This window comes from Myiozetetes cayanensis, unplaced genomic scaffold (genome assembly GCF_022539395.1).
Source record: "Myiozetetes cayanensis isolate MyiCay16 unplaced genomic scaffold, myiCay2020 scf1, whole genome shotgun sequence".
Lineage (NCBI taxonomy): Eukaryota > Metazoa > Chordata > Aves > Passeriformes > Tyrannidae > Myiozetetes > Myiozetetes cayanensis.
This window is the reverse complement of record NW_026086604.1, coordinates 41,205,529-41,218,574: the sequence shown is the minus strand read 5'-3', so window position 1 is coordinate 41,218,574 and position 13,046 is coordinate 41,205,529. Positions and strand designations below refer to the sequence as shown.

The window sequence follows — 13,046 nt, the reverse complement described above, 5'->3', positions numbered from 1 at the left end:
TTTTGTGTATGTATATATATGTAAAAAAATATATTGCAACATCTGTCATGTTTTATATGAAGCCTAATCATTAACAGCTGCATTGCCCATAAATTATTTGCAGCAGTCCTAGTGGTGCAATTGAGACTTGACAGTATAGCTTGAAGACTCTGATGAACAAGGCTGTGAAGAGAAAGGTACTTGGCATTTGAGAGAATTTGTTGATAGAAACAGCACATCAGTCAGAGCAGAAAGTCCATGGTGCAGTCAGTTGTGGCACCAGAGTACCAAAATGCAGGTCTGTAACAGTATGGTAAGTGGGGAGGCAGAACAGGAGAAGTGGCCAACCAACACAGCAGTACTCACAATTGTAACTAGAGGATGTTTTAATTTCCTGACTAGACCAATTCCCTTTGTGAGCTTTTCTGCTAAATCTGTGTATTTTTAGGCAAGGAGATATTGTAGGTTTCCCAACAACTACACATTAATACAGGCAAAATAATGCAAGTACTGAGCTGAAAGTTTTATTAATCACCATTATGTGGCATTTCTGGCAGCCTTGTTAGGAGACAAGGCTGAAGTAGCCCTGATTACTGAACTGCTGCTTCGGGCTTCAGTGTAAAAGGGCACTGAGAAAATTGACTTTAAGGATCAAGGTTAAGATGTATCCAGGAGGTGTGATGGGGGAGCCCAGGTTTCTGTTCTCTCTATGGTTTAAGGTTTAACCTATCACTTCAGAAAAAAAAAGTGGACTTCATTTTAAGCTATACAGTTGAATATGTATGTAAGATTGTTTAGCATGAGTAATTTTATGCTGAGTTGTTTTGTCTGTAGTGCACCTCAAAACTGATGCATCACATCTTGGTTTATATGCAGGTACATTCGTTAAAACTTGCACTTGAAGGCGTGGAGAAGGAAAGGGATTTCTACTTTGGCAAATTAAGGGAGATTGAACTTCTCTGCCAAGAACACGGGGGAGAGAATAATGATCTTGTCAATCGGCTAATGGAAGTCCTTTATGCTTCAGAAGAACACGTAAGTTCAAGCCTAATGTTTTTTATTTCAACAGAAAAGCTTAACTTCATGAAAAATTATTGATACAGTATTGAGTCATGTCCTATATTTAGGTCAGCAGAAGTGTAGCAGCTAGGATTTCCATTACTTCTCCCCCAAAAAGGAAGTTTGCATTTGCAAACAGCAGGCTTTTCAACTTGGGGAAAGGATGCAGGAGGTTGGTTGGTTTTCCCTGCTTTTCAGTGTAGGTTTTGTATTCTGGGCTTTCTGATGTTGATCTGAAAGAGGAGGGTCTGTGTCACAATTTTTAATTGACTTCATATGGTTCTGAGCCTCAGTTTTGTTTTTTCGTCTTCCCCCTGCGTGCATAAATTCTTTTACTTGTATTCTTTAACGTGTTGAAAATCACAGAAATTCTGGCAGAGGTGCTTTCAGTGTCTACAGCTGCAAAACTTCTCTAGCCCATGTGGCAGTGTTGGAATATGTATGGTACAGGTTGCCAAGTACATGATCATATCTACAGAGATAATGCTCTTTAGCATTTTTTATCCTCTTGCTATAGGCAAAATTCTTCCTTGTGCAAACACAGTAATCCTCTATTAACAAAATTTCAGAAATGTATTGTCTGCAAGATTAAGCAAGAATCTCATTGCATCTTAGTGTTGTGGACACTGAACAAAGCAAGAAGCAGCAAAGGTTGCTGGTTAAATTCCTCTGAGACATTCAGGGATAATGATTCAGTGGAGATTTAGCTGAACTACTCCCATTCATGTTAACTAAATCCCTGTATGGATTGTACTGACAATTGACTCTTCATCCTTTAGTGGACGATGGCTTTGGCTCCAGAGTGTACAAGCATCAACTTAATCTCTTGGCAGCGCTGTGGCACCATAGGCTGTCTTATATCTGTTTCCAGAAAGCTGTTGCAGCAATAGTCAGCTGACTTAAAATTTTGTATCAGTACTGCAGAAGGAACTACTAACTCACGTGCTTTTCTAAAAAAGACTAATGTAGAGCATTAATGTTCGAAAGTTAGGTGCAAGAGGGCCACAAGCTTGCTGCTGACAGGGGCCACTGCTTCAGATGAGAAGTGACAGGGGAAAGAGGATTTGTTCAGTGGTGCGGGGCGAGTGCTAGAGAGGAAAAGGAGGAGGAAACCACTATTTTCACAGGAATAAACAATAAGACAAATTTGCCAGGCACGTGATAACAGGGTGAAAGTGTTACATATATATAGCGGTCAGAGAAAATGTCTTCTGGATTCAAGAACAGTGATTTATTTATAAAGCAAAGCCATAAAAGTCCCTCTTCTCTCCATACCCCTGCCACATCTGTCTGTTGGCTTAAATAGCAAAGTGATTCCACAAGGAATGCATCTGTTGCTTTTCTTCCTGCAGTTTTCCTTACTGGCAGAACACATCACAAAATTTCTACAAAATTTTCTACAAAAATTTCAGTCCATATCCTAGTGTTTTATCTGCTTCTTCCCTCCAAGCCTTTCTCTGTTGCAGTCATCATCTGTGCCTGCATATGAACTAAATAGAAAACTGTGCCTTTATCTAAAAATGTGGTTGTAGTTGGGAGGCCAGGTATGTCACTTCAGCAGGAGAGAACTCTCCTCCAGAGAGGAATAGAGAGGCCATTCCTCACACAATTTTTTTGTACCATTTGGTAGAAGATTGGTCTCCTCAACTTAGCAGACGGACTGTAATTTGCTGTGGAAGGACCCCAGTGCATTAGCACTAAATCAAAGACTAGTTTGGTGCTGATTCAGATTCTGCCTACTTTTTAGGTTGTGACCTTACCCTCTGCCTTGCTTTGCCTTTCAGATCTGTTTTGAGTTTTTTTCTCTCTTCTCTCTATACTGAATTTGACCCAAGTTAAATTCTTCATCTTGCATCATTTTGCAGGTTAATCCCTTGGTAGCAGCAGTTTGGCTTTCCCTGTCTCCAGCATGAGGCTGTTTATGTGAATTGTGTGTAGAATTATTCAGAATGCAAGTACAGAGTATAGTCCCTATAAAAAGCATTCTCCAGAGGTTTGATTGTCGTAGTATTGCACTGAAGACATTTTTACCAGGTTCATGTCTTGGAATGGGGAGTTGGGTAATTATTTTTTACAGAATTCCAATTTGTAGTGTATTTTCAATCTTGTCACTTCGTCAGCTTCTGTTTTGTTTCATTCACTAAGGGCTAGCTGTTTAAGACTGATCAATTTCTTTTTTTTTTGGTCTTGATTTTGGTGAGTTTAGGCAGCACAAATATCAATCCATTTGGGTTCCTTGTCCATAGAGGCTCCCTTTCTTTTCACTGTTACAGTTCTGTTTTAAACCTCATCATTATCTCTGCTTACACAAGAGGGATGTAGTATCTGCTACTGTCATTTAACATTTGACTGATCAGTCCTTAATCCATTGTAATTTTTAATTACAGATTGCTCATTTGTAATCTTACTTTCTTCATCAGAAACATCAAAGTTGACAGAGAACAGTGCTAAAATGGCTACATTTGGTTGGTGAGGAGATGTGGCTCCTAATTCTTATGGTACAACTGCTATAGACAGCATCAAGACCTCAGTGTGTAAAGCATTTGGTCATATGGTATTACAGCAGAAGAGCTTCAGACTGATGGACAAGAAGAGGCTAGGTGTGTAGTTACGGAACCCAGAGACATGGGGGTCTTGGCATAAAGCAGAAGAAACTTGGGAAAGCTTTTGCTTTCCTACGTGAACTGTTCTGGTTCAGTTCGTGTAGAATTTGGGTGAATTGCTTATGTTTGATATCTCAGTTTCCCAGAGCAATTGCTTGAAATGCAGTCAGTTTGGTAACTTTCTGCTCTAGCAGATACTCTTCTGCTGCTACTTTTGGAAAAGGGGCCACTCTCCCCAACACCTGGTTTTCATAGTCAGCTCTTAAGTCTACAGGCACACCTGAATAGTTTGAGGCAGATGGATCTAAGAGTCAAAAGAAAGCACCTCTCAGCATGGGTGATAGAGATGACCAAGGTCATGTGGCTCAAGCCAGAAATAAATGCTCTAAATAGATCTTTCACTACTTTCCTTATTAGGGGATGCTGTTCAGTGAGATTCCACAGTCCCAAAGTAACTGGGCATGGTGACTCTTGTCTTTCCCATTTCATGTATTTATACAAGCTAATACATACTGAGAATCAGGTATCCCAGGCCTCAGAACAACTTCTGAGGGAGTCACATAAGATTCACTATTTCCATCAAAGGTAGACCTGGCAAGAGAGGAACCACCACTCCTCTTCAGAGCTGTGGAGTAGATTCCCAAGCCAATTCCCATGGTTAGAGGCTTTTCCTATTGTATGAATGAAAAGAGAGCATGTATATGTGACCTATAAAGTCTACATGAGTGGCTTTCTAATAAGTGTATCAGATAAACTGGGCATACAGAGAGTCTGTGGAACATGTGCGTTCCAGAGCAGATCACTTCAACACATAAGGAAGGTCAGGATAGATGGGGTTAAGGTGACATTGCTCACTAAACAAGCTTCAGTTTTCTCACCCCGCAAGGCAGGGTCACGTTCTCACAGCTGCCAGCTCCTCTCTGTGAAACTGTTCTCTGCAAGTCCTGCACCCTTGCAGCCCGTCACAGAAGTTGCAATTTTTAGGTACTGTGCACAAAGCTGTTTTGACATGATGTACCTACTGTATGTAATAAGGGCATCATTCCCCCCAAGGGGCCAGAAGGTGCTAAACTTCAGTTGTCCTGACTGATGTGTGGCTTCTGCCTGAAAACGGTACCTGAGTGATAGGGAGCTTGCTTTCAATTGGAATTGGCCTGTTTCTGTACGTGGTAAACAGCTGACTATTTCCGTTGTATCAGCAACTATTAGGAACCTTATTCTCCTGCTCTTGCCCTTTAGAAATACAAATATTTTATTGCCAGAAAGGAATTAGCTTATTTCATAAGCTGCTCTGGACTATTGTGGAAAAACTCAAACCATGGCCTCCCTTTTCTTTTGATTTTTGCCTCAAATATGAAAACTTAACAGTATCAAAGTGTTCAAATTTGTTGTTCAAGCCACTTGCTTCTAACAAAAATTGCTGGGAACCAGGAGAGTTCTGCACAGATGCCGGTCTGGGAATGCATTGAATGGCAGCTCAGTGTCTTGGAAAAGTGTTTTCCTCCAGAGCTGCCTACGGCAGAGCAGTACTAATGCAGGGCAGAGAGTATGCGAGAGGGATCTTTTCAGTGAACCATGCTGTGGAAAAATGGAAAGCACTTGAGAGGAAAGCTGTAAATGCAGCTGTGCTTAATGGGAATCCAGAAGGGATGCTCTAAGAGTTAGCCAGACTTTTTGAACTCAGATAACATCCAGGTCAACTCAGGATACTATGTCTGTTGTCTCTAACTTGGAAGTTGTTTGGAACTCATATCTCCTTGAGTCAGGGATTTGTCTTCCAGTGGAAGCGTATATTCAGAGGGACAGCTTTGGTGCGTAAGAACGATTTGTAAATGGGAAGTGCTTATTTAGTGATTAGTGATTTTAGCAGTAGCTTTATAAATCAGTGAATACTGGACTCTTCTCCCCTACCTCCCCAAGAAAAAGTGTTTGCAAGTCTTTCTGAGTTAGCATGGGTGTATCACTTTGGAAAAGTAATATGTCTGACCTCAAAAAGGAGGCTGTGTTTAATTTTTAAAGCAGGTGATAGCACAAGTGTCATGTCCATGTAGTGGTATAAACCCAGAGGGAAGATTGTGTGAAAACTACAGCAGACAGGTTCAGAAAACCTTGGACAAACTGAAAATGGGAGGACATCAGGATTGTATGATACAGCGCCTAACTGTTGGCATATCACTGTCTTAACTATTCAAAATGTTCGCTTACCGGAACAGATGACACTCAGGGATGTTGAAAGCTGACATTTTTTCTAAGGAAACATCAGTACTGTATATGCCTTGATTAAAATTTAGTAAAGTAAATACATTTTAGTGTAATACTACAAGAGACTGCTTTTCTTAGGTAACAGCCCCTTCTGTACTTACTTGCATGAAAATTGTAATTTAAGATTTATGCTGCAGTGAGCACTGTGGGGTGGGATTACATGAGGAGTGCTTTCTACTGAAGAATGTTCTGGGGTCTTTTTCTCCCCACAGGAGAGCCACACAGATGATCATGAAGGTGAAGAGCAAGTCCATGAACAGCCCCAGCAGCAGGATGAGTACTGACTCACGCAGCATCTCTGACAATTTTCATTTTGTGTTAGAACTTTCTTCTGGAGAATGGAACATGTGCGGCCTCAAACTTGAAATCAGTTCACTCCCAGTCTGCCATTAACATTTATGTACCATAGTGAGTGCCAGCCAACCACTGCATTCTGTACCAATACTTTGCCAAGATGCATTTGCAGACGTCCTCTTTCAGTGTATCTTCCCAAGAGGTTGTAGGGCTACATCACCTACTGTACATCACTGCAACTTCACCACTTGGCTGCTTGAGATTTGTTCTGCTCTTTAAAAATATATATATTTATTTTTTTTTCTTTTTTTCGTCTTAAGTATGATACACTTGTAACTTGTTCTAACATATTTATATTGGCATTTTGTGTGGCGAGGAGTTCCGTACCACTAGCTGTGTTTCTCACTTTGTGGTGCTTTCGCGTTTTCTAGTACATCTGCCTTGGGGCATGGATTTGGTCAAACAGTTGGAATAAAGGGATACAGTGGATGTCATACTCAAGCCATAACGATGAGGTGTGTTGTGGAAGAAAATGCTCATGTTGCTCATGTTTATTCCTTCCCTGCCTTCACAGGCAAGAGCATCTGTTTCAGTGGGAGATTTAAACCCCTATGTTAGAAAGCTTCGTAGAAAGCTGCATGGTATGTTTTTTGGCTTATTTCTGGAGGAACAGGCATCCACTTAAGTTTTTTGAAAACCCTCCCAGTTTCCTGACTAGTAAACAGGCATTTCCCAGCTTTTCTTCCTTCCTGAGGAATCCAGTCCCAGCCTCCAGCTGCAGCTCTGCCTCCACAGAACTCAGTGCTGATGGAGAGATCTCCTTGACACAAGTGTAGCTGCAGGACATGATTTCTGCCATCGTTTTTGGCTTCCCACCCTTCAGAAAAGGACAAAATAGGCCAGCCATTTCTTTTTGCTTTCTTTCTCCCCTCCACTGCCCCATCCATAAAAGCATGGAAGACAGAAATTTTCTCACTAGTGCAAGGTATGGGGAAAAACCAGCAACAGCGCTAGCCCTGAACCCCGCCCCAAACTTTATGTAAGTGAGTGATGGACGCCTCATGGGTTTGAGGCTGCTCCCAAAGCATGGAGAGGCAGTGAGGAGTCCTGGAGACAGGGCACACATAAGAGGGGGACCATCTGACTTGAGGGGACAGAGGGGCTTCTGCTCTGGACTGACCTTCCTTCATCAAGGCCCTGGAGATGTCTGCAGTGAGAGTGTTCCCTTCCAGTGTGGTCCCATGACCGTGTTCTAAACGATGGTATTTTATAAACGGCGGTATCTTGAAGTATATAAAGCATTCCTTGTTCTTCTCATAAAACTGTGTGTTGTAGTCTCTCTGATTATGTAATGCTTGGTATTCTTGGTTTCTCACTTGATCTCTGAACTGGGGATTGTTATGCTGATTTAGCAGGTATGTGCAAATCCCGTCCCAGTCAGCATTCACTGAAAAACTCCAAAGCCTATTGAACAGCTAAATCATTTTAGACATTCATAGGCTCCTAAAGTGTTAAGTTCCCAGCTTATGCTTCCATGGAAAGGTTTGCAATTAATCAACCCCTGGGCACACACACGCATGACACATGCAGTTTTCCATTCCTAATCAATCTTTTGCAGCTAAGTGGCTGTTAGTTAAATGTGAGAACCCTGCTGTTGTGTTGCAAACCACCGACAATGTATAAAATACTGTTAAGCACTAGAACAGGTATTTCCAGTTCCTTGATCCTCCCCCTGCACAGCAGAAGAGTTTCTGGACCCTGCAGGCTGAAGTTTTGCCAGCCCTGCATCCAGTATTGACCTCACATCCCTACTCGGTGATGAAGTCGAAGTACTGCAACCTGCAGGCCAGCACTTTCCCCTCCCATTTCAATTGGATGAAAATAAGGTCTGGTTTAATTATTTAAAAAATGTGCATATTCCAAAATAAGTATTTCCAAGAATCACCACAAATGGGGGAATTGTCATTTTTGTTGTATTTGTGTTTATTAGAACATATGTACTTATTACAATTGTCATTGTAATAAATGGTAGTTCTTCATAATACTGTTGAAGAGCAGTTACTAATTTTTTTTCCAGATTCCAGAATGTCCTCTAACCTATATGGGATCTCTGATGGGGCAAGGAGTTTGGGATCAGGCTATAAACTTAGTTTCATCAGCATCAATCTCTGCTTACTGCCATTCATCCTTCTGCTAATACTTGAGCAGATGCATGGAGAGCACTTCACGGGAAAACATTTTTGTAAAGATGCAAATGGTTGGGGTTGCTGAGCTCCCTGGACGATTCATAGCCAGGCTGTTGTGCCTGTCTCCTTTTCTCTCTTTTGAAGCACATACTTAAAAAAAAAAAAAAAAATTAAAAAAAAAAATTAAAAAAGCTGCACTTAATTTCCTGAAAATTCCTCGTATCCTGTTTCTAATCTGAGGACCATAGCCCTCTCACTGCTTGTATCAAGGGGGGAGTGACTGATGTAGGGGCAGTGAAATACCTTGGGGGCACTAGAAATTTGGCTGTGCTGAGGGGAGAGCAGTGTTCTGAAAGGGGAAAGAGTTGTCCTTCTCCCCCCACCCCCTGTGAGTAACCCATTCTTCTGTTATGGTTTTAATATGCATTTGTAATTACCTTTACTAAATAGCACACCATAAAGCTTTGGTTATATATTAAATGTAAACTGAAAGGAATGTAAACATATGTATTGTTAATTATAAATAGATAAGTAATGGCATAATAGATACAAAAAAAGTCTTATTCAGATGTATCAGTCATTTTACATTATCCACAAATTGTCGCATGATAGAGTAGATTTTTGTCTGAATATGTGAATAACTTGACTTGCGTTTATCTTTTTACATATTTAATAAAAAAATATATGTTAAAATCTGTCTAGCTCTAGAGACTATTCAGAACATTCTAAAATAATACTTCTCTGGATAAAATACATATTTTTGATTCATCAGGGACTGCATATGGGAGCAGGATGAAAAAGGCAGCTGCTTTAAAAAACCAAAAGTTCACTTATCCTCTGTGTGTGGGTAGCATCTGTTTCGCTCAGCAACTGTATTGCCTCCTATAAATCAAAAAAAGAAAATGCATGTATGCCTGTGCATGTAAACAGCACATTCTTCTTTATGGTAACTGCTTTTGGATTTCGGAGTATTAGATCTCTTGTGTATCAGTTTTGATACAACAGCAAAACTGGCAGCAGCCAGGAGGCGAAGAGAGTACTACAGCAAGGGCACTGAAACTCCCAGTGGACCTTCCTGCAGTGGCCAAGTATTCAGGGATGAATCTTCAGTGCAGTACCTAAAAGCTGGCTGCGTTTCAGGTTAAAGTATTAGGCTTTTGGGAATAAAAGGGGGGAAGCTTCATTGTAGTTCTCACTGCTCTGATCTTCTGTAGCACGAGCAATGTTGCCGCAGTAGTTGCTGCTCAATCTCCAAGGCTTCGAGCCTTGGCTCAGGGCCCCTTCGTGCCATGGTTGTGTGCCACCAGCCTGGGCCCCGCTGCTATCAGGTATCCCTGGAATTGAGGCCAAACCTTTGCTTAGCCCCACTCAGGGAAGGTTTCTAATAAAGAAGGTAGGATGAAGCAGGGACTGGAGGTGCCCATTTCCAACCCAGGCATTCAAACCTGGGAGAGCTGCTCTTTTGAGATGCTTTTTGTAAGACTTGGTGGGGAGGCACGTCTTGGGGCTAGTGCAAATGTTCAAAAGCATAAAAAAGGTACCTGTTTTCCAGTTCAAATAGTTGAAAACTTTCTGCCATAATGTTGCAATGACAACAAAAAAAATATTTGTTAAGACTATTAGGTCATCTACATAGTTATCTGACTTGGCAAAATAAATCTGTGACCGTACCACCCTGTGTGCAAAGCATTTTAATTCCTGTTCATTGAATCAGTTACCATCTAGGATGGCTAAAAACTCAAAATATACACTGTGCAATACATGATTTCTTTTTATACTTGTCTTTATAGAGATTGTAGTGACAAGCTGCTTTAAAAAGGAAAAATAAAATTATTTGCCATGTTTTCATATAGAAGGTGGAAAAGCTGGCCAGAGCTTAATGTCTTTTAAAACTGATGCTGTATTTCTCTTTAGAAAGGTACAAGTGCAGCCAGGTTGTGGTAGTTCAAGTTTTGTAATTTCATTTAATGAATATTTCAAAATACTCCATTACAGTGCATCAAATTGTGCTGCTTCTGTGACCCTTATTTCCAGCTGTTTCCTAATTAAGTGCAAGACAGATGGAAAAGGGAAGCCTGTCCACAGAGTTTCTCCAGTACAACCAATTTGGAGGTAACTTTGTTTATTGTATTCTAATTCTTTTCTCGTCAGAACTTCCTCCAGACACTTGTGATGGAAGGCTGAAATATAAACTGCCTGTATAAAGTAAGTGAGACTTTCGTGGCAGTGTCTCTGGTATTGGACGTAGTGTTTAACTTCATCAAACATTGAGACTGCTTGCAACAACATCATGCAACATCATCAAACTTGTCATTCCCCTTCAACACAAACTGCCTTTTTTAGCAAGCCTCATTAATTAAACAGCCTTCAGACTTAATTCTGAGAGAGTCCTTAGGGAGTGCCTTGGTGGACACCCCACATTCCCTGGGCATCATGCAGGATGGGGGCATGTCTACCACACCATTGGGAAGGAAGGCTGGGAGATGTCTCTTGGAGCTGGACCACAGTAGTACCAAAGGGCTTGGGAGCCTCCCTTCCCTGCAGGAGGGCTCTTGGAAAAACCTCTGACTGAGCATTAACAGGATGACCACACCCCTCTGCCTAACTCAAACCTTAGGCTGCTTGAACTGTGACTGCAGTCTCATGTTCATTTGTGGGGTGGGACCCTCAACATGCTCGTTTCGTAGGTGGAAGGAACGTGTGTACTTTCACACCACCAGAAACCTTCCCAGTCACTGTGGGTTTCTGCTTTGTGATGAGAGGAAGCTGATGTGCAGGCCTGTCCCCTGGTACCTGCAGGAACGGCTGCCAGGTACAACAGTTGTGCTTTTGCCTGGCTTCTGGCAAGTGAAATAGTTAATGAATGTGCCAGTCTGTCAACCCCATCCCTCTGTGCAAGAAACGCAATCTCATGCTTACCTTGGGGAAGTGGACAGATTGTTTCATTAGTGCTTCAAGACCACAAAGTCCCTCTGGCTAGGGCAGCATATGAAAAGGGATGAAACTCCAATTCTTACTCCTTCCTCCAAGGCATGCCAAAACCTACGTGTATTATAGATGAAGTGAGCAGTTTACATCTGCATGCAAATGTGTAATGTTTGGGGGGGGGGAAGCTTTTCTTGTTTGTTCTTTTTTTGTCGTTTTCTAAACTCACAAGAATTTGCTTCGAGCACACAGGCAAATAGTGGTTTGTTTTGCATTTTGCACTCATACATGATGTTTCACTTAAACTAGTTTTGCAGTGAAATGTGTGAATCTTTGAAGGTCTGCTGGCCAAATTTATTTTCTGCTGGTTACCTTTGTAGAGTATATTGCTCGTTGCTAACTGAAATATCAACAATGTGCTTGTTACTGCCTAGAAAATAAATCCAAAGGTCAGCTGCTGCTGGTCAGAGCCTGCATTTCTGACAGATACAGGTCAGCTGAGACTCATCTTAATGCTGAGAATGAGAAAAAAACCCGTACATTTCAAAAACACTTTACTGTACCCATAGCTTTCTCAGCTCATTCTCTTGTCTTCACACATTCATTTGAGGTAAGGAAAAGACTGAATGTGCATAAGCCTTTCAGGAGGTTGTATGGAAGAAATGAGTTGTGAGAAAGTAATTATGGAAAATGAAGCAGGCACAGATGTCTGAGTGAGAAGGACATACAGGGGAGTGTTTGCACTGCTGGGGTCCCACTGGTGACTAGGCTGTTCAAAATCAGTGCTGGTTATAAACCACCACGAAGCTTATGTAACCTGGCATGAATTTCTCCAGGACTTTGGACAAAATGGCAAGGAGGAAGAAGACCAAAGCTTCAGAGAGGCCAGTAACACAGCATTTGCATTAGAAGAGAATAAATGTTAGCAGCAGAACAACTTGGTAAACACTTCTCTGCTGGACAGGAATCTTCCTCTGAGATGAAACATCTTGCTGCATAGCTCATTGTCGTAGTGGTTCAGATATCTGTACTGTTCTATTCTTTGGTTATTTTAATCAGATTAATTCCAACTGTTTGTCACATCAGAAGAGTTGCGGATCTCCACGTCAGTGTTACAGTCTGATCATAGTGCAGGTGTTCACTCTTGGGCGCGTTTCTTCAGGGAAAAGATGTAAATGTTCAAGTGCTCACTCAGCTGCCTACCCTAAAGAGAAATTATGGAGATTAGCAGCCTGTTTTGTACGTGCTTCACACACACAAAGTGCCTCTCCTTTCCCAGGCAGAGGGGGGAGGACCCAACCACAGGCCTCATGTACTTGGGGACCTACAAGTACACAGAGACCTGCAAGTATTCAAGCAAGAGAGCTGTTCTTACATTCCTCTTGCATCACACTGATGGGAAGTTAAATTGCTACAGACCAGATTCACAGATGGCATAAACTGAAGCTGGGCCCTCTCAGTCAACAGTGAACGTTGATCAGGTATTTCTGTTTTGACCCTCACCATTTGGCCCATACTGATGCTGGCGTAGACTCTACTATGACACCAATGTCTGTTGACAAGTCTTCTTTCAAAGAAAATCCTTACATCCCAATGGTGTGTCTTAAATTGAAGAATGCTGAACAACTCCCTCTGAAATGAGATTTTTGCTATGCTAGGTGTTTTATCTAAAAGCAAATGCCCATGAAAACACTTGCTAATGCATTATTTGACAATTTAGAAAAGAGGGCATCAACAA

General features: G+C 41.5%; 2 protein-coding genes across 4 annotated transcripts in view; one reads left to right on the top strand and one right to left on the bottom strand.

Annotated features, from left to right (window-relative positions):
* Positions 1-8,239, top strand: part of MAPRE2 (microtubule associated protein RP/EB family member 2) — a 99,899-nt gene extending 91,660 nt beyond the window's left edge. For all 3 annotated transcript variants that reach the window (XM_050308349.1, XM_050308338.1, XM_050308359.1), the window contains 2 exons: positions 856-1,014; positions 6,116-8,239. In XM_050308349.1, coding sequence (XP_050164306.1) covers positions 856-1,014; positions 6,116-6,187 — 231 coding nt within the window. In that variant the 3' untranslated portion in view covers positions 6,188-8,239. The remainder of the gene's footprint in view (positions 1-855; positions 1,015-6,115) is intronic.
* The window catches only part of LOC126636298 (ethanolaminephosphotransferase 1-like), a 60,353-nt gene continuing 55,469 nt past the window's right edge, over positions 8,163-13,046 (bottom strand). Inside the window, exon 10 of the mRNA XM_050308324.1 lies at positions 8,163-12,512. Coding sequence (XP_050164281.1) covers positions 12,447-12,512 — 66 coding nt within the window. The 3' untranslated portion in view covers positions 8,163-12,446. The remainder of the gene's footprint in view (positions 12,513-13,046) is intronic.